We start from the raw sequence: 27,278 nt of genomic DNA on the forward strand, positions 1-27,278 counted from the left end.
TAGTTCAGCTATAGTTCAGAGTTGCCATGGCAACAGTCATATCTGCAGTACCTAGAACAGCGACAGAGTAGCAAGGCGTTTTTTTCACATGGTTGTTAGGTATTTGTGCAGAAGATGGCGCTACAATCCTTATGGGAAGGAAAATAAAATCCTAAATAATATTGTTTTTTTGTTCTTATTTTCAATTGTACGATCACATTACATTACACATTTAAGGTAATACAATCTGACTACTTATTGATTACTTTTTGATTACTTTAGCCCTAACTCGTTTATCACATTCATTGAATACTAATCGTATACCATATTGATCTAAAAATAGAGAAAGAAAATATATTTCATTCTTTGTTATCAACAACGTGAAGTGCATTAATTATTACATTACGTCAGGGTTTCCCAGACTGGGGGTTATTTATATATAATTACAAGTACTTAATTTCTGGAATCTGATTATGTAATCCAGAGATTACATGTAATGTGTGTGTGTGTGTGTGTGTGCAAACTGCCCAAGATTAATTAACTAAAAATCGGTTGCATTAAAAAAAAAAAATATATATATATATATATATATAAATCTGTAAAATTAAACTGGTAGTTAGATAGAAATAGTGTAGGCCTCATTTAATGAATAAAAGTCTCTTCCCTCTCTTTATCCATAAAGCATAAAATATCTTAAATGTTTAAATAAATTCACATTTTATAATAATGTCTGTGCAGTGAATTATTGTGTATGCTCTAAAATAACAAATAGTAAAATGTATTATTGTCTAAAGATAGATGGCTGATATAGCTACATAGTCTACTGTAGATAGTAAAATATATTGTCAAATAGTACCCTGCCATATAAAAAGTAAAATGATAGTAAAATTGAAAATATCAACGATATTATAGTTTTACTCTGTAATTCGTTCATTACAGCTTAATGCTTTGGTGTCAAGCAATGATAGTGTAATCATCTCACTTTAATGGTTTTATTTTATTGTTATCATAACATAAGAAGAAGAAGAAAAAACTACTCGTCCCAACATGCCCCTCACATCTTGCTGCACAGCCAATGGGGGAGATTTTATTTTGGCGCTGAGACAGAGGCCTCAAGCAGAGGGGCTTTTGTTACAGCTAGAGGGAGGGAGACGGCTATAATAAAATATATGGGAGCCAAATTTCCCTAGGTCTGCAGGAGCATCCCGCAAAAAAACGGGGCCTCTCCCGATTCCACAGCCACACATCCTATTATGGGGATCGACATACGACTGATCTAGCCCCATTTTCTTTCCAAACAACGGATTAGACAAAAAAAAACGTGGAGTCATAGGTCTTTGTGTTGATATATTTATGTTAACTGCTGCAGGAATCCAGTTTATTTGGTGTATTTGTTTAGAATGGAACACGCTGAAGGTACAGACGCTTTTATTCTACCGCTGTTTCGATGCTTCGTTTCATAATATCGCGTTGAATCCAAACAAGCGCTGCATGCATTTCTGCTTTTGGTTACAGTGAAGAAATGGTTTTCATCGCACCTTTTTCCTGATGGAAATGTAATATGGGCAATTTGATTTAAAGGGGCACGGGCAGCCATGTTGGCATGTTCGCATTCACTTCTTCAGTTTTTGAGGCTCTCCGCATGATGCAATTGACTAAGAAACATACAATTTTGCATCAAAACGAATGTTTAAAATATTCCCCAGTGATAAACCAAATATGTACGTATGTTAATGTTTTCCCCGTGTAACGTTACACACATTAGCACATCCGCTAACACCGCCTTTCATATAATGCAGCGACATTACACGGGTCCGCTTTACAATGTTGGGAAAACAGGATTTGTTTTTTTTAACTACACAATAACTTAATTTAGTTTATTCGTGGCCCATACAGCATTTACACTAAGTTTTGTGTGTTTATACATTAACAGTATGCTTATATCGGCTCTGTTTTGTTATCCAGAAAACGCTAGCAGGCTAATGTTAGCCAACTGCTGGTCATTGCAGGTTTGTTTCTTTGACATGAAACACAATTTTACAGCTTGGTTTGTTTAGAAACAGTCTTTTATTGTTATGTGGCATTGAGTGATGTGGTTTATGTGCTAAATTAAAGTATTAAGCGGGTTTTATTTCTGTTCTTACTGGACAGACAAAACAAGCCAAATAGACTAAATAAACATTGTTTTGATGGTAATTATTTTTGGCCAGCTGGCATACTGTTCTTCTAATTAAAGAGAGAGAACCTTATAAATTAATGAGAAATTCAAAAGATGATTTAATTTAATTACATTAAAATTGTTGTAATGCATTGTTTACAAATATACAGGAAGTAGAGGGAATGTAGTATGAGGAAAATGGTATTGGACATGTTTGATTTGAAGTAAATATTCCAAACAGGCTGTGTGATTTCAATCTAAACTTTCTAATTTAAGTTTCCTCTCTAAATTCTGGGAAAGTTGGCATAACTTGGAGTATACTAGAGTAAACTTTATCCCTTGGGAGGGCGATTGCAGCGTTGCAGAAGCAGCCTAGTACCCTCGTAGGCTTATTTTTCGCAAAGCATTAACCACAAATTCTTGACCCATTTTGTCTTAAAATAAACGTATTAAATAGTTTAATAAACATTATTGCCTGGAGCAATGTTTCACAGATGTGATAAGATGAGGTAAAGTTTTTTATGCGTCATAAACACATTTTGTCTGTTTCTCCTCATTATATCAGCAGGCCCTGTAAGAGAAAGGGAAACTTAAGGATGCTGGAGCAGAACAATGGATTTCTCCTTCTCTTTCATGCAAGGGATCATGGGAAACACAATTCAGCAACCCCCTCAGCTTATTGACTCCGCCAACATCAGACAGGAGGATGTCTATGAAGCCATCAGTGACCCAGGAGATGATGGAGGACAGCAAAACTTTGAGTCTCCTTTGGAGTCAGGCTTTTCTTACCCTGCTGAAGACCTCCCAGTTATTACAAACGGTTACCCAACGGGCGTAGGTACCTATGAGCAACAGGCCAAGTTTGCCTTGTACTCTCAGTTCCCCAATGGCTCAGCCAATGGCTACGGTGCCATACGAAACTATGGTGATCACGGTTTGCTGCTCGGTGAGGGCACAGTATTGAGACCCCCAGTGGTCCAGGAGAAGCCACCAACACACATCTCACCTCCGCCTCATCCCCATCATCATCACCAGCCTCATCATCCTCCTCACCATCACCACCATCAGCAGCAACATCACCCACATAACCCTCCACTGTTACCTCACCACCATCACCCGCCTCCTGTCTCTCACTTAATGCCTCACGTGTTGCCGCCCCCTCCTCCCTTGCTCTTGCCCTCTTCTCCACCCCTCCTGTCACCTCAAGAAAGCACCGTCTCCAACCCCACTGTTCAATCTACCAACACTCCAAAAAAGACCAGCTCCCCAGAGATCAAAATAAAGATCATTAAGACCTACCAGAACGGCAGGGAGCTGTTCGAGTCCTCACTGTGTGGGGACCTGCTGCAAGAGTTTCAGTCCGGCGAGGCTTCAAGGAGAAGACATGAGCAGAAGAAAGAGAAGAGGAAAAAGAGAAGCAGCAGGCATGGTGCTTGTCACGAAGAGGAGAGCCAGCAGCCATGCAAAGGCATGGAAGAACGTTCCAGTGTTGTCCACAACCCCGCACAGCCCAGCGAAGGTCATGTTGCCTTCAGAGAAGAGCAACCTTCTTCAACCCTCAAAAGCCCCAAAGCAGAACCCAAGGAACAGAAAGTAAGTTTCATATTTTTAACACGTTTATAGTTGTTTCCACTTAGGAAGATGTGGAAAAAGTCTTGTGAATCTCTGGTTTTATGAGATGCTTACTGTTCTTGTTCATCCAAGACATTCTTGTGTTCTTGTTTAGGTCGAAAAGCACTTTCCTTCGGTCATCACTAGCACTGGCTCTTGTCAAGAGTATGAGATCGGTGACTTGGTGTGGGCTAAGGTTGGGACGTATCCTTGGTGGCCGTGCATGGTGTCATCAGACCCTCAGTCAAACGTTCATATACGTCTTAATACGAGAGGTAACTTATCTACTACAAGTAGGCTACATATTGTTAAGGTATACTCTACATAAATCTATCTGAACAGATTTTAAAACACTTGGTATCATACACTTGCTGACTTTGAAAATGGTTACATAGAAAAACTGGCCATCGTAAGGCTAATTCACTCTGCACTGACAGACGCCAACTAGGCTTGCGGCGAAAGTCTGTGTTACCGGTATTTCCGGTGTTCAGCCGCAACACCATCACTTGCCCACCACGGCACCAAAAATCATTTAGTTCAGTTAGAGAACAGACACTACAATTAAAAACTGAACATGTCTGCTCAATTCAGCGTGAGCTGAACGAGAGTCGCAGCACAGATCAGCAGCAGGATTCAGATTTCACCTCACTTTGCCCATTTGACTGACAAGACAAAGGCGGAAGATTTGGTTTCAAAGCGAAATGTAAAACTGCCTGTTTAAGCGATTTTCCTCTTAAATTTGTTCTTTATTTGTCATTGTTATAAATAACATCAGAGAATCCTACAATATAAGTGCAATAAAAACTCTGTTAATATAATCAATTATACTGTTTTGTTGTGTTTTTCATTAAGAATAATAATAATGAACCCACTGTTCAAGCAACTGCACCCCCAAAATGCACAAGTGCATGTCCTCTGGCGCTGAGTTTGTGTTCGCGTTCAACTTCCATTGGAATTAATTGAAAATCATAAATAAAAAATTACCGATGTTGTCACATGTCAATTAACCTATGGGAAAATTTCCTCACCGCCACATCCCTTATGCCGACCAATGGCGGCAGTTGCGAAGACATTCCACGACCCAACACATGCAGATTGAACATGCTCAATCGGCTAAAGCAAGTCCTGACCAATGCCACCAGACTCTGACAGGGATAACACATTGATCCAACTAAACCCGACAAACGTGTCTCTTGCCGTTGTTTGGCCTATGATGGTCCAATGTGAGTTAGTCTATATACTAAATGACGGAGGATCACACACTACCAGCTTTTCAAGTCATTCCAAACATAACAAACTCATGCAAAAACGTGTGCCTCATTGCTTGGAGGTGCATGACAAAATGTAAATAATACATGTTCTAAAATCAGCCCAAAATATTGAACATGTTATGAAATCAAGAAATTGAACCTAAAAAAATCTTTGCCCATCAAACACAATTTTCTGTGAAACCTGTCAACTCTGATTGTCTCAAATCTGCAGACTGGCTCTGAATTTCGCAACTAGTGTCAACTCCTCCAGACAGTAAATCGGGAAATTTGGGAAAAGTCATGTAGGGCATTTCAGTTACTAATTCTACTGGCTTGCTTAAAATTTATGTTTCTAATATCTTGCTTCCATGGTTCCTGAAAGGTGTTAAGGAATTCCATGTGCAATTCTTTGGGAGTGTCCCTGAGAGGGCCTGGATACATGCGAAAAGAATTGTGGTGTACCAGGGTGAGAGCCAATTTGAGGAGTTGCAGGCAGAAACACTCCGGAAGACAACCAACCCAACGGAGAAACAAAAGGTATCCCATACCTCTACATTTGGTGCCTTCCTTTCTGTGGTCCTTTCCGAGTGCTCATTCTGTAAAAAAATTATTTTATAGTTGCTGAAGCCTCAGTCACAGAAGGAGCGTGCCCAGTGGCAAGTGGGTGTGGGTCACGCTGAAGCCGCACTGCAGATGACACGAGAAGAACGCAACGAGACCTACACCTTCATCTACATCGACAAGGAACCAGGTGCTGCTGGTGCTGGTGCTGCTACTGCCGCTGCTGCTGCTGCTGCTGAAACTGAAACTGAAACTGTGACCTCACCTAGGGCGACTGGTAAAAACCGGCCTGAACGCAAGCAAAGACGCTCTAAAGGCAGTGCCGGATCCAAAGAGGAGCCTGTGCCTCGTCGGCAGCAGCCACGGAGGCAGTGCAGCATCAATAGTAGTGGGGAACCATCATCTCCCAATCAGGGAGAGGATGATATGGACCAAGAGCAACCCCGTAGCCCACCAAAACCAGATCCCCACCCACAGGAACCCACCCCACCTCCAGTCAGGACACCTTGGAGGACCGCTGCAGCCCGCAAGCTCCTCCCGCTCTCCATTACCATGAAGAAACTCAACGTGGAGATCATAAAGTGCGACTGGCAACTCCCAAAGCAAAAGGTGGACTTACCTAAGACGACAGAGAGTGAGGAGAGGCCCAGCGATCAGGTTCAGTCCCCTGAGGTAAGAATGGAGAAAATGCTCGTCAACATGAAGTCTGCTACAGTAAATAATATCAAGAAAAGTGTCAATCAAACGTCGAAACGTAATTTAAAAAATGTGTAATTGAATAGCTACAATTTCTTCAGTCTGAACACTAGTTCCCCACAAGTTGCTACCACTATACAATAAAGTAAAAATATGAAATGTCTAATGAAATGTATGTTTGGTCACACTTTAGTTTAGGGTCCAATTCTCACTACTACCTATTAACTACGACTTTTGCCTCAAACTCCTAATTTCAGTTTATTAATAGTTATTAAGGTAGTTGTTAAGTTTAGGTATTGGGAAGGAGTAAGGGATGTAGAATATGGTCATCCAGAATAAAGCAGAAGCTTGGGCCCTAAACTAAAGTTCTACCGTATGTTTTTTCGCATGTAATATTTCATTTTTTCAACAGCAGATGTGTTACTGTCAACAAACTAAAACCAATCAAAAAAAATTGTTAAATAAAGCTGAAATAAAAATACATTAGATTAAGATATTTGACTTAATGAACTCAGAGATATGATATGATATAACTCTCAATAGATATGAACTAACTAAAATAAAATAAATTGAAATAAAAATAAAGCTAATCACTAACTAATCACCAGCACAACAAAATTACAAAAAATTAAAATGAAATCTGAAAATATAAAAATAAAAGGGAACAGAAAATAATAAAAAAAATACTATAGTAAAATGGATACTAAAATAACACTGGCTATTTGCATAATAACTAGTGTAACTTAGTATGCTAATTGTATAAGTTTGTTATTATGTTGGTTTTGCACGTATATTTTTGCACCCACATTTGACAATAAAAGCTAGCTTGCCCATCTGACTCATTTAAGCCAGGGTATACTAACTAGATGATAACTTTTCGGTTAGCTAGTCTAGAATAAACGTCACCATATTTGCTTTGTAACATTGCTTATTCAGTATAATGTATTAAGTCTGTTTAAATTGTTGTTAATGTACATGCAAAGCTATTATAGCCTACAATTTAGTTAATTACTAAGCTGCAACTAGCTAACCCAAAATCATGGTTCTCTGCGCTCACTCTTCATGCATGCTGCTTAAGAAGAAATTGCACCTTTTCTGACAAGCAGTCGTTGCTAGTTTAAAAAAAAAATTCAATCTAATCCACAATAGGGCTCCAGTGATAAAGCAGAAGCAGAGACGTGTTCCAGTGAAGAGGAGCGAGCTGCGTCTCCCTCAGGCTGGAGTGACCAGGAGAGCGCTGAGCACGCTTCAGCAGAGCAATCCACAGGTATTTATGAGTTACACAAACTCCCTTTGACATAAATATTCAGATGTCCTTTGCGGTATAAGTCTGATCTATGAAAACATCCTCTGTGTGTGTGATGCCAGAGAGAAAACAGCAGCGCCGGTCTGTGCGAAGCCGTTCCGAGTCAGAGAAGAGTGTGGAACCAGTGCCAAAAAAGAAAGTGAAGAAAGAACAGGTAGAGCGCATAAATGTGTACTATTAAATTATTTAAAAGCGATGAATCCAACAAACCCGCTGCATTTATTTGTTTTCACCACCTCACCTTCATCACTTTTAAAGAAAATGTCATTTTTGCAACATTTATTGCATCTGGTAAACAGCCCTGACTTTTGTTAAAAGGCAATCTGTAATTGGCTAAACTTGCAAAAAAAGGTGCTGTTTGGGCTAAAAATATACACAATTAAATGAAATGCATACAGAGCAGTGATTCTCCTTCACAGAAAGCAACTGGTCATAATACTAGCAGAAAGGTGACATAATGGTTAGTGAAATCTTATAACAAACATGCCTTTTTATGTTTTTTATTTTATTCTGCAGGCTGAAACAGCACCTCAGATGGATTTCAGAACAGGGTCGCAAAAAGGTGCTTGACCCTGCAAGACGAATTTTACATTTAAGTTTTTCTAAATTGTTTTCTTAGATTTAATGTTTTAAATGGTCAGCCTATAAATTCATTTCTATCAATACCCCCCTACTAACACTACTTCAATCCTGTAGGTGCCAGTGAGATCTCAGACTCGTGTAAACCACTGAAGAAACGCAGCAGAGCATCTACTGATGTGGAGATGGCCAGCTCACTGTACAGAGATACTTCTGATTCTGACTCCAGAGGCCTCAATGACCCACAGGTCAGACTAGACTCAAAAATACAGTCACAGTACTAGCAGGACCTGTTGATTGACACCTGAGTGATACTGTCCTTCTTGAGTTACACAATTGTTATGACAAATTTGTTCATTTGAATGTTTAGCCAAATGACATATGGGCTCTGGCTTTAAAGTCACATTTTTGCATCCATTTGCATCCCTGGTAGACCGGATTTGGGAAGCGCTCGGACAGTCCTGCTACAGTAGATGCTGACGGATCTGATGCACAGTCCGTGGACTCCAGCCTGTCCCGTCAGGGAGGACATTCCTCAAAAAAGGACACAGTCTGCCATGTGAGCACTATAAACACTTTTTATATAACTTTATATACAATGACACAATATACTGTTCAAAAGTTGGGGGTCAGCTTTAGAAATATATTGATTTTTTACATTTTTGAATGAAGTCTCTTATGCCCACCAAGGCTGCACTTATTTGACCAAAAATACCGTAAAAACAGTAATATTGTGAAATATTGTTACAATTGAATAGAGCTGTTTTCTATATTAATTTTCAGTATCATTACTCCAGTCTTCAGAGTCACATGATCTTTCAGAAATCGTTCTAATATGCTGATTTGATGCTCAAGAACCATTTCTTCTTCGTATCAATGGTGAAAACGGTTGTGCTGCTTAATATTTTTGTGGAAACTGCGATGCATTTTTTTCAGGATTATTTAAATAGAAAGTTCAAAAGAACAGCAATCATTTGAAATGTCTGAACTGTTGATCAATTTAATGCATCCTTGGCCTGCTGAATAAAATAATTAATTTCTTTAAAAAGAAATGGACTAACCCCAAACTTTTGAACAGTAGTGTGTTATATGACAGTGATATTACCTTCAATACATTACATTTTATTTTACTGTCACTGTATCGCATCTAAATTGTCTTTAGGTGATACTTTAATTGAAAGATGACTTCATTCAGTTGTTTATCGGTGCTAAAAAAAAGTTATCACTAGGTTTTGTAACAGAGCTATTTTATGTGGCTTTGGGTTATTAGAGGTCGCTGCAGATCAGCATCCTAAAAATGAAGTAATTGTGACTTCTTTTTTTTCTCACAATTTGTTAGTTTACATCTTGCAATTCATCCTGCAGTTTATCGCAGTTTGTTATTATATAAGTTCGGTCACACTTTAGATTAGGGTCCAATTCTCACTATTAACTACGACTTTCGCCTTAAAAAACCCTCCTAATTTCTGCTTATTAATAGTTAGTAAGGTAGTTAAGTATTGGGTGGGATTAAGGGATGTAGAATATGGTGATGCAGAATAAAGCATGAATATGTGCTATATAAGAACTAATAAACAGCCAACATCCTAGTAATATGCATTCTAATAAGCAACTAGTTAATAGTGAGAATTGGAATTGCAAGGGAAACGTCAGAGATGTGAAATACAAACTCTGAATTACGAAAAATAAAGTTGAGCGATATAAACTATTAGCAATTGCTTAAAAAAAATCATAATTGTTAAATTTACCAATTGCAAAATAAAGTATTTTAACTAAGTAAATTTGACAAGCTTTCATAGAAGTGTAAAATAGTAGATCAGATTTTGAATGACTCTTTCAGGTGTAATAAGAATCTGTTGTTGTGGTTCTTCTTTACAATCTCATAGGTGTGTGAATCATTCGGGGATTCTTTGGTGAGCTGTGAGGGAGACTGTAACAGGCTGTTTCATCCAGAGTGTATGGGATCTAACAGTGGAACAGAGGGTGAACTACTGTGTCCAGAGTGTAAGACAGGTGAGCAATACATCTGATTTGTGATCAGATGTTCAAAAGCTGTAATCAGTTAAACAACCCACCAATAACGTTGAAAAAAAATATCTCTGTAGCAATACAATATCTTAATGTGAATAGATTCAAAAGGTCATTATGTCATGCATTTCATTTTTTCTGAGAATTAACATTTTAGTAGAACACTGGGAAAAAAAAAGTGTTTTTGAATAATTTGCGGAGTCTAATCTGTTTGTCGCCGTCACTTTCTCCAGGTTCCCACCCTTGTTTCTCCTGCAAGGACATGGAGGGTGATGTTAAGCGGTGTTCGGTGAACGGTTGTGGCCGTTTTTACCACGATACCTGTGCCCGCAAGTTCACTGGCACCACCACCGATACTAGAGGCCTCCGCTGCCCTCAGCACAGCTGTGCCACATGCTGTCTCGACAGAGACCTTCACAAAGCTTGCAAAGGTACACCACAGATATATTGAACTTATTCACTGTATTTTACAGAAGCATTTTTCTGAAACATGGAGACACATCGACCAGCCTCTGTTTTTCTTTTTCTTTTAGGCCGTATGATGCGATGCATCCGCTGTCCGGTGGCGTATCACACAGGAGACGGCTGTGTGGCGGCTGGCAGTGTGTTGATAACACCCCACATCATCATATGTAGCAACCACTCCAGTTCCAGGAAGAACGGACACTTTTCCTCACCTGTAAACGTAGGCTGGTGTTTCATCTGCGCTCGAGGTACGTTTAGCCTGACATTCTCCAGTCCTTGCGTAATAGCTAATGTCAGAATTACTGAGTTGATTAGATTTGTGTGTTCATTGTATCACACTTTAAATGACATTTAAATGAGTTCTTGTTAAAACATATGTGCACTTAGTGAATGCAACACTTTTTAACAGTCTTCACACCACATTAGAATTTTAATGTTCTCTGGTGTCATCCTTTGCAGTGTTCAATGTTCCTTCTCTTTAAGAGTAGGACACTAATGTGACCTCTGACCTTCTCTCTTGTCATCTAATCCTTTACTGTTAGATGTACTGTGTGTTCGTGATCCATCAGATCATGTTTGTTTCCTACTAATTAGTAACATTTTAATTGTCTGTGATTCTTCTGGGGAAGGACTGAGATTGAATTCAAAATGTAATATCTAATTTTGAACTTTTAAAATGAAAAAAATAAAATAAATCATCATTAATAATTTAAGACATTCCAGTGAGCAATAATAAATGAACATCTTTTAATTTATTCGTTTTGTAAATGGTAAAATTGTAAAAAATCTCCCACTTTCAGAAAGTTATGTCTTACTAGCTTTTGCTTATGGCTATCATTTTTAGTAGGGATGCACGGATATAGAGATGATTGCCTTCATTATATATATATACACACATATACACACACACACACACACATCAAGTAAAATTAGAAATTAAATGTTTAATATCAGACCTAAAGTTATATCTGCATACTAGTTATACCAGCAGCCATATCACCCTGTAGCCCAAGACTGGGTGCCCACTGAAGCTAAGCAGGCCTGAGGCTGGTCAGTGCCTGGATGGGAGACCTCCTGGGAAAACTAGGTTGCTGCTTGAAGAGGTGTTAGTGAGGCCAGCAGGGGGTGCTCACCCTGTGGTCTGTGTGGGTCCTAACGCCCCAGCATAGTGACGGGGACACTATACTGTCAAAGAGCACCGTCCTTCGGATGAGACGTTAAACCGAGGTCCTGACTCTCTGTGGTCATTAAAAATCCCAGGATGTCATTCGGAAAAAGAGTAGGGGTGTAACCCCGGCATCCTGGCCAAATTTGCCCATTGGCCTCTGTCCATCATGGCCTCCTAATCATCCCCATATATACTGATTGGCTTCATCACTGTCTCCTCTCCACCAGTAAGCTGGTGTGTGGTGGGCTGTATATGGCTGCCGTCGCATCATCCAGGTGGATGCTGCACATTGGTGGTGGTTGAGGAGATTCCCCCTTCCATATGTAAAAGCACTTTGAGTACCTAGAAAAGCGCTATATTAATGTAACAAATTATTATTATAATTTATTATCTGGTTTAATTTAATTTAAAAATCCATTTAAAATGAATTGATAATACCGGTATTGAGTGATAACAAATCTAAGTTAATGTCAATGAGTGCGTTCAATAAAGAATCTTACAGCAGTTGTTTAATAAGTCTATAATATGCCTAGACCTTAACCCCCCAAAATAAGCAATCGATTTTCATGCGTAAATGGGTATTTTTAATGCACTGATTGTGAATAGTGTTTTGTTGCACATGTAAATGCACTCAGCGTTGGTTTCTTAGAATATACACATTAGTGAAAATCACTGATTGCATCTTCAAGTTTTGAAATGATCAGATTCAGACACCTTCCCACTTTTGTAGAAAATATCTAACACTAATTTCTCCAGGAACTAATTGGTAATGCTAAACTGAATTTGTATGTGTTGGCATGGGAGCAGCTGCATGTCATTTGATCTTTAAAACCAATATTTGTCATTATACAACCTATGTCATTAAAAGGAATTAAATCTGTCATTTACTCACCCTCATGTTGTTCCAAACTCGTTTCACTTTATTTCTGAAATGCAAAAAGAAGAATGTTATGTTTGTTGTTTTTCCCCCCCATGCAGTTGCAATTGAGGACTGAAGTTTTCAAGGTCAAATAAGAATCAATAGTACCATAAACATATGATAGTGATAGTCTCTATGGCCATGCTCACACAGAAACAAAATACAGTTGTCAGTTCTGTATAAGTCTTAATACGGTTACTTTCGCACACAATTCAGTTATTTATGGGAGTGACAAGGTCCTTCTATGAGCGAACTCACACCTGTAAATTTCAGGACTCACAACTAGGCTTGCTGTTACAATTGCTGTGTTGTTTGGCCGTACACGATTACATAACGTGGCCACCGCGGCTCCGCCCCCACTCTCATTTTGCTTTTTTATAAAAAATAAAAACCATTTGGTTCAGTTGGACAAGGAACTCAACAATTATAAACTGAAAGCATCTGCTCCATACAGCACAAGCTGCAGAGTCGCAACAGGAGTCAGATTTCACTTATCATGTGATGAGAATAAGGAGAGAGATGACTGACAGAATGATGGCAGAGGATTTGCTGGGCAATAGATCCCGAGCATCGTTGACAAATATCTTATCTTGTAGCCTAAAATGTGCGGTCAGTACCGGCGTTCCCTCTACACAGAGGACATGTTATCGCCAATTTGAAAGCTAAAGTATTAAGCGAAGCGACTGCACATTCAAAAGCGATTGCATATTGATATCGGCTCCTTGATGCCCACAAATGATGTTATAGCTGATAGTTTGAATGTTGCCTAAGTCTGCTGAAGCCATATCTGTGCGAAACTGACTAAAATGTAAGTCTTTATTCACTGAAAGATAGGTTTGGAGCAACATGAGGATGAATAAATAACTCGATTTACATATTTGATTGAATTGTTCATTTCACATTTGGCTAGCATTTGAACATTTGAAAGCAGAAAACTGCCAGAAAGAATTGTTTTTCCAGAACAAATTTTATCCAGCAAATCCCTAAAGCTCCCACTCTAACACTGCAGTATTCCTCTTTAGACTCTCCTTTTTTGTGTTCTCTTTTCAGGACTACTTATTTAATCACGTGTCATTTTTTTTCCTAATGTGTGTTTTCTGGAATCATGGGTAGTTTCATTACTCATGACTTTTCCTGTTTGTCTCGTGTAGGGCTTTTAGTGCACGACCATACTGACACCATATTAAGTTCATATACCTTTAAGTCGCACTACCTTCTGACTGAGTCAAATCGTGCTGAGTTGATGAAATTACCTATGATTCCTTCTTCTTCGTCAGCTACCAAAAAGAATATTGGGAAAGGTAAAATCATGTTTTCTTGGTTTATGTAGTTTGCCATCTGTATGCTTTCACAGCTGTCTTATTGCTACTTTTTATTTATTTGTTTATTTTTTGGGGGGCCATTTTATTGCTCTTTATTTTACACCATCACGCTGCTTCTAATGCACATAGTGGGCTTGAAATAACAGGCAGCAACAAATATCTTAAATTTTCATAGTTCTTTACTTTAAAATCAGATTGCAGCCTTTTAAATGAATTTGGATTAACATTTTTTGGGATAGAAGGCACCGTAAGTCAAATCTTTGTCTACCTACAAATGCTTCTAACAGATTCCTGGGAATTTAACTAGGTTATGATATGTCATGTAATTCATGTTATTCTGAGTCCGTAACACAGTTTTGGCTTAGCATTAATTGCTTGGCTTGTTTTGCTTGAGCACAATTATACCCTACCACCCTCTTAACATAAACATATTTTGGATGGCAATTTTAATAGAGCCAACGACAGGGTCCCGGAAGTAAAAAAAATCCCATTCATTTTGTCCATAGAGAAATAGATTTTTTAAAGAGAACTTCTACATCTTGAGCTCCAATGATGCTTCTGTTAAAGCTAGTCACTGAAATATCAGTCATATATTAAGTCATTCATTCACTCTGGTGTTGTTCTAATGCATTATGCCTTTTTTTTCTTTTTCGGACCACAAAAAGGGACATTTAAAAAACATATCTCGCTTGTGCCCATCCATATTATGGCAGTGAATAGTGACCAGCATCAAGCTTTTAAAAGAAGATGCAAAAGTATCACAAAACGTGTCGTGCAACACGTGTCTTATATCCCTCGTGTTCTGGGGGTGTGAGATAGGGTTTGCTCAAAAACAAACAGAAATGTACGGTAATGTATTATTTAACGAAATACTGACCTTGGCTGTTGGTTGTCTGTGCACGGAGCGCGTTCGTTCGTAGACTCCATTAGCGCCGCAGTTCACTCTGAAAAAGAACACAAGTTGTGAGAAATCTAGATTAATAAAAATGTGACATGAATTACAATGCCTGGAAATCACAAAAAAAGTATCTGTACTTTCTTTCCGGAGTTGAATATCTCTGGGCCGGAACTCTGTTTGTCTGATGAGAGTCAGAATGACAGTTGACAGATGTGAACATAACTTATTGTTGCGACAAACACAACAGATAAGAAGAAAGTACATGGATTGTATTTCATGTTGCATTTTTCTTAGTCTTGATTTCTCACAATCTCAAAACGTCTCATGAATGCACACAGCCGTGCACAGAAGACCAACGGCCAACGGCCAAGGTTAGGATTTTCGTTAAATACAAAATCCCTAATCGTATACCACCAGAACACATGGGATATAAGACACACACGTGTCGATGGGACCGTTCTGTTATACTTTTGTATCTCTTTTTAAAAGCTTAATGCTGGTCTCTATTCACTGCCATTGTATGGACGCGCGTGAGCATGACATGTTTTTTAATTATCTTTTTGTGGTGCGAAAAAGAAAAAATATGTTTTTTTTTTTAAAAATATATGTAATTTGTGATGATTCATGGGATGAGTTGTTCATTCCCTGATAAATTAAATACTTTTTTTAAATTTATTTTTAAATACTTTTTTTTAATTTAAAAAAAAGTAAATTTTTGCTTAAATGAATATGATGTGATTTATTTAAAGCTGGTTGGTTTGGTTCAGTAAGGTTCAGAACTCTTTATTTAAGTTTTTTTTTCAAATCCCTCTGGAGAAAATGAATCGGAAAAACTCTCCCGGAACCAAAGCGGCTGGAAAAGTGGGCACTCGCCTTCCTTTGCTGTCCATCAGCCCTATTTTTCTTGTCAGTCAAACCAAGCATTTTAAATGACACCATCCAAAATACATGCTCTGTGTCTACTAGTGTACGGCAGGTGATGTTAATGCGGACAATCAGTCAGTTTGCATCACGGCATGTTTCCCATAGTTCCCCCCCCCCACCCCCCCCCCCCCCCCCCCCCCCTCTGATCATTCACTATTGGCTGCTTATTTAATCACCTGGCACAAAAAAAGCACATTAACAATGGTGAAAGGTGTTAGTCATCAAACCCTGTCTTTTGAGCCTGTCAAATTGAACTTGAAATTGGCATTTAGAACCTAAACGTATACGTTGAAGCACTTCAGAGGCGTATGTTGATCTCAGAGGAAATATAACTGTCTGATTCTGACATGCTCATGGATGAGGTTTGTGGAATACCGCCTTATTGGGAATGGACAAGCATGTGGTGATACTGTGGGCCCGTTTATTCGATTCTGTGTTTATGTGCGTGTGTGTGCTTGTCAAAAAGGAGGAAGACTGTTGTGTTGTGAGGCCTGTCCCGCCTCATTCCACCCCGAGTGCTTGAACATGGAGATGCCAGAGGGGACGTGGCTGTGTGGGGAATGCAGAGCGGGAAAGAAGCCTCACTATAAGCAGATAGTCTGGGTCAAGCTGGGCAACTACAGGTACGTCCGTTCAACTGTTGAAAGTCTCCTACAATGTATTTTACTAAACTAAAGGCATGCTCATGGCACAAAAATATATATTTTTTAAATTGCACCAAAGATATTCACACAAAATCGGATGCAGAATAATCTAGAATATAGTAAATGCATAATATTTATATAATAAATTCATAATGAAATGTATGATTTTGTTATAATATATATATTTTGTTTTTTAAAGAATATATAAAAAATGTAATGCATAAAAAAAATCTGACTCTAAAGTAATTTCTGACTTGGGTTCACCACGATTTTATTTTTTAAAAATTGTTTTTAAAATTTAGAATTTATGTGAATAGGTCCATAAAAATGGCTTGATGATAACCATTTTCTTTTTAAACCGTTCCTGTCTTTTAAAATAACTGTGTGTCACAGCTGTGATATTGCTATTGAAATTTGCTATTGCTAGTCAGAGGCAAATAGCACAGGCAGAATTCTACAGGTGCGTCTCAGAAAATTTGATAGAAAAAATACTTGTCATCAGTTATTTAAAATAGTGAAAATGCAATATATTTTAGACTCATATCACATCAACTAAACCGCCACCGCTTTGAAGACCAAGTATTGAGTCCATAAATGAACATTGTACTTTTCAGAACTTGAACAATTTTGAACTGTATCGTAAATCCTTTTTTATTTTGAGTATTCTTTTGAGATACTGGATATTTGATTTTCATGAGCTGTAAGCCATAATCATCTAAATTAAAACAAAAAAAAGGCTTGAAATATTTCACTTTGTTTAATGTATCTAGAATATATGAAAGTTTCAATTTTTGAGTTAAATTATGAAAAAAAAATGTACTTTTCCACGATATTGACATTTTTTTTAGACGCACCTGTTGAATGGAATGTCCCTCTGCCTGTTAGGGGTGTAACAATACATCGATATGGATCGATGTATCGATCAAACGTCTAACGATACGATGCATCGATACTAGGGGTGGGAATCTTTGGTTACCTCACAATCCGATCCGATTCCGATTCTGGGAGTCACGATCCGATTCCAGAACGATTCTTTATCTACCTTTCCCCCCCTCATTAATTCATTAGTTTACTTAAGTAGGCCTAATTAAGTACTTTTTAAAAAATAATTACAATTTTTTTTTTTTTTATTAAAACAGTTGTATGTTAAGAATTTTAAACTAATATAACTAATATAACAAATAATAAAGAGGAGCATAGAAAAATATAACAAACAACAAACAAAAAGTGCTTTCAGTAGCCTATAGATTATCTGAACGTTTTCCATTCAAGAACTGTGAGTGATTTTTCTTCATCTTTACTGTTGTTTTTTACTATGACATCATAGACTGCGGGAAATCTATTAAGCTGCATTCACGCACACATCTCTTTTGAAATAAAATAAGTAATGCGCTGTGTCCTGTCCGTTTAATCCCTTAAGACATAACTGGCTGTGTTTACGTTAATTTTGCTCAAGTAGCCTACTTTAAACCACTAACGTTACACGTATCCGCACGGCCGCATGCGCGAGCAGTCTCACGATACAAACAAAGCGCGCGTCAGCATTCGAAATTGAAAGCAGCGTGAGGTTCAAATTTTAAATATATAAGTCCACTGCATTCCAAACCACATAAATGATGACTTCGTAGAGCATTTGTAAGGTAAATACCGACGGGCGAGACAGCACACACACTTCAAGTGTAACATCAAAGAAAGCGCGCGTCTCTCACAGCGTATCCTGTGCAGTGAAGTCTGTGAATGTCCTTGTAATTCGCTTCAACCTTTCCGAACTTTATGAAAGATTATTTTACGGAATGTTCGAGTGGTGTATGTGTGTGAGGAATTGTAAGCAAGCAGAATACGGGTGTTTCTAAAGTAAACTCAACGTCATCGCACATCTGGTTAAAAACTAAGCTCAGAATCGATTCTGGAATTCTCAGAATCGATCCAGAATCGTTGGAGAGAGAATCGCGATGCATCGATGGATCGATTTTTTCTCCCACCCCTAATCGATACCACACATAAAATATCGATGTACGGTACCTTTATTTTGACACACTCCACATCCTCACGTAGCTTTTCTCCGCTGAAATAGACGCCTGACAAGATTGACTGAACCCTTTGTCACAGAAGCCGGTATTTTCCACTATCATCGCGAGTTCATGTTTTACAGCAGAAACAACAAGCCCCGAAAAGTCTGTTTTAGCAAATCAGTGCGCAGTATTCAGGTCAGGTGACAAGGCTGCTTGTCACTTTGAAAATACGCGCTAGCTGAGAGGAGTTTCGTCAAGCTGACTAAAAGTGATCGAGGATGGATTTCAGCGAACTTGATGAACCCGTGATATTCGGGGCGTAAAAGTAAAATAAAAGCTGAAACTTTGTCACGGAATATTGCTAAAACAGTACGTTTAGTGGTGAGTGAAAAGCTCTCTGTATTGCGTGTACGTTAATTACAACAACAAAGTTTGACAGGCGTCAATATCAGCTGAGGAGATTAGCGTTACAAAGATTAACCAAGTGTTTTATTATGTATCATAGCAAATACTTGGCTTTGTTTAACTCTGAAACATGAAATGTGGAGTTATCTGCTTTTGCCACACAATATATATATATATATATATATATATATATATATATACATCCTTTCAATGAACTTTAATATAACAGAAGAGTTCATTTGCAAAAACAGATAACTGCGTTCTTGTTCATTTTCATAAGGCTATCATGTTTTTTTTTAACTTGTAAATGTCCCAATTGGGAGAGGGTGTGCAATTTTCAAAGAGTTTAATTAAACATTCATGTTATATATATTTGGATGTATTGTGAGTTAATAAACGTAACCGGTTGTGTACACTTAGCACATAATATCTAAATATCGATTAATCGATCGATATAGCCCTGAATTGAATCGAATCGTAATCGAATCGTAGAATTTTTTGAGGTATCAGCAAATATCATATCGCTGGCTGAGAGAATCGATATCGTATCGTATCGTGATTAACTGTCTGATTTACACCCCTACTGCCTGTACATTTGGGCAAACATTTGGATACGCCTTCGAGTGCAACATGAGTCATCAGCATTTTTGTTTTGTTTTCCAAGAAGATAATGTCTAAATTTCAACTGTGTGACCAGTGAATAAGTTGTAGACTTAATGTTGATGTTGTACCGTGTGTAGGTGGTGGCCCTCTGAGATATGCAACCCTCGCCTGGTTCCCTCCAACATCCAGAGCCTCAAGCATGACATTGGCGACTTTCCAGTCTTTTTCTTTGGATCACATGACTATTACTGGATAAACCAGGGCAGAGTTTTCCCATATGTTGAGAGTGATAAGAACTTTGCTGAGGGGCAGGTTGGCATCAATAAGACATTTAAAAAAGGTGAGATACTAGACCATTTCAGTGGAGTTTTATTATTCTTTTATATTAATTAGCCATATGATGCATGTTAAGGTGATGACTTGAATAAATGTCAAGCTAAATTGACTTCTAAATGTTTTTTTGTGTGTGTAAAGCACTTGAGGAGGCAGGAAAAAGGTTCCAGGAACTAAAAGCACAGCGAGAAACCAAGGAGGCCCTCGAACAGGAGCGCAACTCTCGCAGACCCCCACCATACAAACTTATCAAGGTACTGGATCTAGTTCAAATCCTCTATCTATGCAAAAATGTGTTGAAAAGCTTGCAGTGTCTTTCAGTAGATGTTAGTGATATCACAATATAACTATTTTGGCTGGAGAGGTCTTTTAATTTTACATAGCCATGTTGTAATATCTAATTTTTATTTTTGTTTTGATAATCAAGTGACTTATGAAAGGGATTTTTTAAAATTGTATTAAAAAAAATAATTGTAATAGTTTTTTAAACATTGTTTATACAGCACAGTATAAACTGTATTTAGCTATACAGTTCATAGTTTGCTCTGTAACACTTTACAATAAGGTTTCATTTGTTAACATTTCTTAACTACATTAGTTAACATGACCTAATAATGAAACATATTTCTAAAGGATTTCTTAATCTGTTAATGTTAATCTCAACATTAAATAATACGGGATTAAAATCAAACGTTGTATCTGTTAACATTAGTTAATGAACCTGAACTAACAATGAACAGTTGTATTTTATTAATTAGTGTTAACAAAGATGAATAAGTACTGTAACAAATGTATTGCTCATTGTTAGTTAAGGTTAGTTACCATATTAACTAATGTAACCTTATTGTAAAGTGTTACTGTTTGCTCTATAAGAAATATTGTATTTTATTTGTATTTGTATATATAATCTCTAATAAACTGACCTATTGCTTGACACATTTCTACTGGCAAATGGTACCATAATACTCCCATCCGTTTTGTATACACCTTTCATATTAATTACTCTACAATGCGACTGTACAAAAAATGCAAAAATCATATTAAAACAAACTAAAGTTCTGTATTCTTGTCCTTGTTTCTTACCTCAGTCCAATAAGCCAGTTGGGAAGGTGCAGTTGCACGTCGCTGACCTCTCAGAGATCCCACGTTGCAACTGCAAACACTCAGATGAACGTCCGTGCAGCCAGGACTCTCAATGCTTGAACCGCATGCTGCAGTACGAGTGCCACCCGCAAGTCTGTCCCGCAGGTGACCATTGCCACAACCAGTGCTTCTCCAAACGCCTCTACCCTGACACTGAGGTCATTAAGACCAGCGGCCGAGGGTGGGGCCTAAAGACCAAGCAGGACCTCAAGAAGGTGAGAGTTTGGATGTCTGAGCATAAAGTCTAATAGCACTAATGGCCTGGATCTTTAATTCAGAAAAGTTATAAGTTGGAAACGTCTGTGAAATAAATAAAATCTTAACTGTTGTAAATTCCTATAGTGACTAAATATTTCTAGGTATGCTCCAGGGTTATTCTAAACCAAAACTATTAAAATATTTGTCAATTGAAATAGTTAAAATAAAATGTTAGATAAATAAAACATTTGAAATGTCGCATTGACAACTAGATTAAAAGGATAGTTCAGGCAAATTTTTTTTTAAAATATTCTGTCGTTTACTCACACTCAAGTTGTTCCAAACCTGTATGAATTTCCAAACAGTTGATGGGCCCCATTGACTTCCATAGTATTTTTTTTCCTATACTATTGAAGTCAATGACGTCCGTCAACTGTTTGGTTACCGGATTTTTTAGAAATGCCTTCTTTTGTGTTCAATTTAAGAAAGAAATTCATACAGGTTTGGAACAATTTGAGGGTGAGTAAATTATGACAGAATTTTCATTTTAGGGTGAACTATCCCTTTAAGTTTAAGTTGAACCACTAAAATTATTAACTGGAAAGAAATGAAATTGAATAATATTAAAAAAATAATAATAATAAATAATTTAAAAAACATAACAAAGTTACTAATAACTAAACAAGTTCAAATGAAAACTAAAAAATTTTTTAAATAAAAGCTAATTCAAAATCTTAATAAATAGTACTATAGTAATAAATAATATTATATTTATATAATAAGTAATAGTGTGTAAAAATACTAAAATAACACTGTTTTGCTCAACTCAAAAATATTTAATAGGTCAGAAATTGCTGTTGGTGAGAGTAGTATCTAGTATTTTTTTAAGTAAATATAAGAAGAATACTCTCATTTTTTTTATTTATTTATTTATTTTAGAGATGGTGACCTGCTTTTCAGCACTAAAAAAAAGCTACATGAAAAAACAAACAAATTGCAATTTTATGTATACCTCCTTCACATAGCCTAATATCTGAAATATCACATATTATTATTATGAATTATTTTTGTGTCTAGTAATAAATAGATGTAATTTAATGTATGTAGAACAATTAATTCAGGTATTCTTACTTTTTTGGAATGTCTAAAATAACCAGTGTGAAATATTTGATGTGAAAAGCTTTTTGTGAATATTTTCTACTTGATCTTCATTGTGTCAGGTGTTTTTAACTGATCTTTTGGGCATTGTTTGGTTGCATTTAGGGGGATTTCGTCATGGAGTATGTTGGGGAACTGATTGACTCAGAGGAGTGCAAGCAACGAATACGAAATGCTAATGAGAATCATGTGACCAACTTTTACATGCTGACCCTCACAAAGGTACCACTGTTTCATGTCCACTTTGTGCATGTCACATTATCACGTCATCTCAGCTGTAGTAAAGTCAACCCTCCTGTGTTTCTCAGGATCGTGTGATTGATGCTGGACCCAAAGGGAATTTGTCACGCTTTATGAACCACAGCTGCAGTCCCAACTGTGAGACTCAGAAGTGGACCGTGAACGGAGATGTGCGGATAGGACTCTTCACTTTGTGTGATATCGCTGCTGGTAAGAAATATAAAAGTAATAAAAGTATTTTCTTTGAAAAAGTGACAAAATGTTTGTTTAGAAGCTAATTGACAATCATATTTTCTTCAGACACGGAATTGACCTTTAATTACAACCTGGACTGTCTGGGTAATGGGAGGACATCGTGCCACTGCGGGTCCGAGAACTGCAGTGGTTTTCTTGGAGTCAAGCCCAAGGTAAAGCCTTATTGAATTTGACAGGAACACATGAAATGCTTACCCATGATTTCCTGTTGCACCATTGACAATTCTCTGAAGTTTCCAATAGCTGAGGTGTATTTGCGCTTTATTTAACTCTAGTTTGATGTTTGTTTTTCTCTTGGTTCCTTGGTCCTTTTCTTTTTCTATCATCATCATGTCTGTCTTAAACCTTTTTTCGCTTCATGTAGAGTGCAGTGGTTATGGAGAGGGAAGAGAAGGTGCGCAATGCTAAACTCAAGCCCAAGAAGCGCAAACTGAAGGCGGAGAGCAAACAGACCCATGAGTATTACTGCTACTGCTGTGGAGAGGGAGGAGAGCTGGTCATGTGTGACAAAAAAGATTGCCCGAAGGCCTACCATCTCCTCTGCCTCAACCTGACTAAACCTCCATACGGTACGTGCTGTCCGTCACTTCAGCTCTTCTTGTCGACTGTGGGAAATTCGTCCTGAGGTGACCAATGCTGCTACATTCTGGATGGACATTACATTAAGATTTCCATACCATTAATGTCTAAAATATAGATCATTAATGCTAAAAATGTACAGCATTAAATTGACATCATATTTTTGAGTTTAACTATTTTTATTACAACAATTACCAGAGGTACATATCAGCTCAGATTTTTTAATAATGAAAACATTTTGGAGATAGAATAAAGTAAAAAAAAGTCAAGATAATACAACTGTCCTGATGTCATAATAAAGGGTAGCCTGGTTAAAACCAGACCATTCTCAGTTGTAACTGAGTTATGGTCTGGCAAAGCATCATAGACAAATCATTTCCAGAGGGGCGTCACCAACGGACGTCGCGGATAGACCTAAAACCAATCAGAGCGATGAAGGAGATGACGTATGCAGAGCGGCGGAGAAACATCTCCCGAGTGTTGTTCTTTGCTCGGTTTTTAACAAAAAGGAAACATTCAAATCGCTTAAAACAGACGCGATAGCTGATTCGAACGAGGTATGTTCGATGGCAGCATCCATCTTTGTAATGTAGGCTACAAAATCTGCTTCAAAATCCCAGCGCTCTCGTCATCGTGTAAAGCCCGCCCCAACGTTTCTGATTGGTGCCTTGATTTCGGCGGATTGGAAATGGGCTCGAATCAGCTCTTTGCCAGACTAACTTTCAGAGCAAATCCAAATTTGCCGGAAGTTGTCTGGGTTTTCCCAGGCTAAATAAAGGGGGGATCTCACTAAAAGCATGAAATTATTAAATAAAATTTGTAAGTAAAATGTTTTTATATATATATATATATATATATATGTGTGAAATTTGTAACATTTATTTATCAAAAATATTTTCTTCATTTTGATCAAAACCAATATGCAGGGGGTAAAAAACAAAACCAGAAATGATATCATAGAGCGGACCCCTGCAGACCTTCATGATCGTGTCAAGGCCAATAAGTCTCTGTCATAACAGGTCAAATTAACGGCTATTTTCAAACAAGATTAGTTCAGGTTGTAAAATGTTATGTGGTGTGACTCCCCACTTTACAACTTGATTTATGAATGAAGAATAATTAATGATATTTGTAAAAACAAAACAAAAAAAACACTGCCTGGCCAAAAAAAAGTCACAGTGTTTTCATTTAAATCGGCAAATGCTTAAGAGTCTATTATTGGATTATTATTGCTGTGATTTATGATGTTTCTAGCATTTTTGGCAACAGTTCTTCTAACCCTAATTGATGGAGAGACAATTCAATCTGAAGGAGATCTTGCCAATATTAATCTATTAAATAGAAAAGGAATTGAGTAGCAAAAGTTCTCTTGAGCTGCTTTCCTGTTGTGCGATTGATGTGTTTCTTCTGTCTTTCTCAGGGCGATGGGAATGCCCCTGGCATCAGTGCAGCGTGTGCCAGCGCGCCGCCGCCTCCTTCTGCCACTTCTGCCCCGCCTCCTTCTGCCGAGAGCATGAGAGAGGACAGCTGGCAGTGTCTGCCCTGGACAACCGGCCCTGCTGCTCCAACCACGACCCCCAGAGACCCTTAGGGCCTCAGGCTAACACTAGCCAGCTCGCTGTAAAGAAGGAACTGATGGAACCCGGAGAGGAAGGGGACGACGGCAACGAGGAGGAAGAGGACGACGACGAGGGGGGAGAGGGAGAGTGAATGGGCCAAAGCACCAAGAAAGCGTTGAAAGCCACTTCAAAGTACATGAAAGTTCAAACTACAGTAGATACATGCAGCTAGCTGGTCCACTTTTCATTTAAAGCAAGTGGACTTGACAAACTGGTTTGATTCATTCCAAATCTACAACAGCTGATATGAATTTTTCGAACATATCACTATTTACGGCCTCATGTCAAATTCATACGGGCTTATATAACAATATAAGCGACTCACTTCTTGTTTTATAAGCAAAAGCTCCCAGCTAATTCTCCCTGTTTTTTCAGACGTGCTCCGTTTCGGCAAAAAAAAACACACTCGGTTAAAGCGACGCCTTTCAGCGGCAAAGTCAGTTTCCACATCTATGGTACTTTAAAAACACGCTATAAACACTTTAAACCAAGAACTTTATTTATGTACCTCATGTAAATAGCAAAGACTGTTGTAATATGTGTCGGGCGCAACCATTCGCCCCTCTCCAGTAGGATTTCACTACGTCTGAATATGAGCCTGTCGTAACATCAAAAAAAAAAGAAAAAGAAAAAAAAAGATTGATTCAAAAGACATACGAGGTTTGTTCAACTGCCCCCCCCCCCCCCCCCCCCCTCCTCCCTCCTCCAGTGAGTTTGTGATTTGTAAGATATATAATCATTAATATATTTATGTCGATGTTTACATCCATTCACAATGTACAGTATTATTCATCTGTATTAGTCAATTTGATATCACTAATCGTGTTGTTGTATATGTGCCCTTTTTGTCAGCAAAATTACATAATTGCTTGGCCGGTACTGTATTGCCCTCATCTTTTGGTCCATTGAGTAAAAATTCAGAGTTAGAAGTGTTAGAAATAACTATCGGTCACCCGAGAAGATCAGTTCCGACGTGTCCAAACGGTAACATTTGACGGTGTAGTGTTAAGCCACATATACTCCAACACTGCCATGTGTCTTAAACAGATATTTACCATTGTGAGTATTGAACAGGTGCCAGTGTGTTATATCAAATACGAGGAACCCATATGTTTCCGAGCAGCGCTAGTTGTGAGACTGTGAGTACAATCTTTAAATAATGTGATTTATTTTATTTTTTTTATTTTTTTTTGCTTTACATTTGTTTCCGAGTGTAAATATAATCAGACTTACAGTTTTTTTATTTTCGATCGTATTTCACGCTTCGTATATTGGCGTACTCATTTCAAAGGTATCAAACCGTACCTTAACCGCACACTTTGGTTTATCTCCTTAAGCATCGTTCGTCGATTGCGTTCGGTTGTAACGACACGCGCTTCTTTGCTAAAAACCGAACCGTCGGATGTAGTGGGAGGGCTGTACGGTTTACGGCAGAGTGTAGCATATTCCTCTCTGTGACTTGTTCTTGATGTGAATCTACTTAACTCAATAGCTTTGATGCCTGTGCTGTAAAGTGGAACTGTTACTCTCTTGTTACTGGTAGCTGTGCAGTCGTGCTGTGCCACAGTTTGCACGGATGAAGACTCGATCTCGACGGCTTCGGCACATGGGCTTTGTATACTTACTCGTTAGTCATTTCACATGAACGTTTTTATAGACCACAGTACAAGTATTATACGTGATGGCACCACCAGTATGTTTGTCACTTTATGGAAAGGAGGGAAAGCGCTGCAAGTTTCATTTTACTTGAATCGTGTCCATTTTGCTTTTTGTTCATTTCTGTATTTATTGTTATTTGGTCTCGAAATGGAGCGTTGTTGGTGGATATCTGTACTGGATCCTTGCATCCGACGGCAAATTTAAGGAATTCTGACGATTTGACTGCCAAACTGAGATTTGTATGTTTATGAAAATAATGTGTGCTCTTACTTGCGCCTGCGTCGTCTTTGAAACATGGAAGGCATTTTGAGTCTCTTTTGCTTGTTTATGTTCTGATATGCGATATTTTTATAGTTTACATTTATTTTTATATAGCTTACTTTTATTTTTTAGAATTCATAGGCACTTGTTTCTGAAAATACCAATATTTGCCCTTATGTTTATGATTAAAAATATCAAGAAAATGCAGTTGGCGGGATGCAAAGCACATGTTTGTTTTGCCTGGTCATTGTTGGTACTATTTTTACTCTCATTTTAATTTTCTATATTTGGCCTTTTTTTATTTC

General features: G+C 37.9%; 1 protein-coding gene across 6 annotated transcripts; it reads left to right on the forward strand.

The window, feature by feature from the left end:
- The first annotated feature begins 1,068 nt into the window (after nucleotides 1–1,068).
- Nucleotides 1,069–27,278, forward strand: nsd3 (nuclear receptor binding SET domain protein 3). Of its 6 annotated transcripts, none has more exons than XM_056247887.1 (24): nucleotides 1,069–1,395; nucleotides 1,945–1,988; nucleotides 2,703–3,730; nucleotides 3,864–4,023; nucleotides 5,381–5,535; nucleotides 5,617–6,231; nucleotides 7,405–7,522; nucleotides 7,624–7,715; nucleotides 8,078–8,123; nucleotides 8,258–8,388; nucleotides 8,574–8,699; nucleotides 10,027–10,153; nucleotides 10,402–10,599; nucleotides 10,702–10,881; nucleotides 13,872–14,021; nucleotides 16,331–16,487; nucleotides 19,666–19,868; nucleotides 20,003–20,115; nucleotides 20,950–21,219; nucleotides 22,466–22,582; nucleotides 22,669–22,810; nucleotides 22,901–23,007; nucleotides 23,220–23,424; nucleotides 24,855–27,278. In XM_056247887.1, exons 3-24 carry the CDS (start codon nucleotides 2,750–2,752, stop codon nucleotides 25,142–25,144), a joined length of 4,683 nt encoding a protein of 1,560 aa, XP_056103862.1. In that variant the 5' UTR covers nucleotides 1,069–1,395; nucleotides 1,945–1,988; nucleotides 2,703–2,749; the 3' UTR covers nucleotides 25,145–27,278. The 6 variants fall into 6 exon arrangements, with proteins under 6 accessions (XP_056103862.1, XP_056103864.1, XP_056103863.1 ...); XM_056247889.1 differs by having other exon boundaries at nucleotides 2,706–3,730; XM_056247888.1 differs by lacking the exon at nucleotides 1,945–1,988 and having other exon boundaries at nucleotides 2,706–3,730.

Source organism: Rhinichthys klamathensis, unplaced genomic scaffold (genome assembly GCF_029890125.1).
Source record: "Rhinichthys klamathensis goyatoka isolate OS25496 unplaced genomic scaffold, OSU_Roscu_1.1 h1tg000050l_1, whole genome shotgun sequence".
NCBI classification, from domain to species: Eukaryota; Metazoa; Chordata; class Actinopteri; order Cypriniformes; family Leuciscidae; genus Rhinichthys; species Rhinichthys klamathensis.

Excerpts from the sequence above, each read along its gene's own strand:
- nsd3 (XM_056247887.1), top strand. The coding sequence starts at position 2,750 with ATGGATTTCTCCTTCTCTTTCATGCAAGGGATCATGGGAAACACAATT. Across the intron at positions 19,869-20,002 it reads CAATAAGACATTTAAAAAAG|CACTTGAGGAGGCAGGAAAA; the intron begins GTGAGATACTAG and ends GTGTGTGTAAAG. Across the intron at positions 21,220-22,465 it reads CCAAGCAGGACCTCAAGAAG|GGGGATTTCGTCATGGAGTA; the intron begins GTGAGAGTTTGG and ends GGTTGCATTTAG.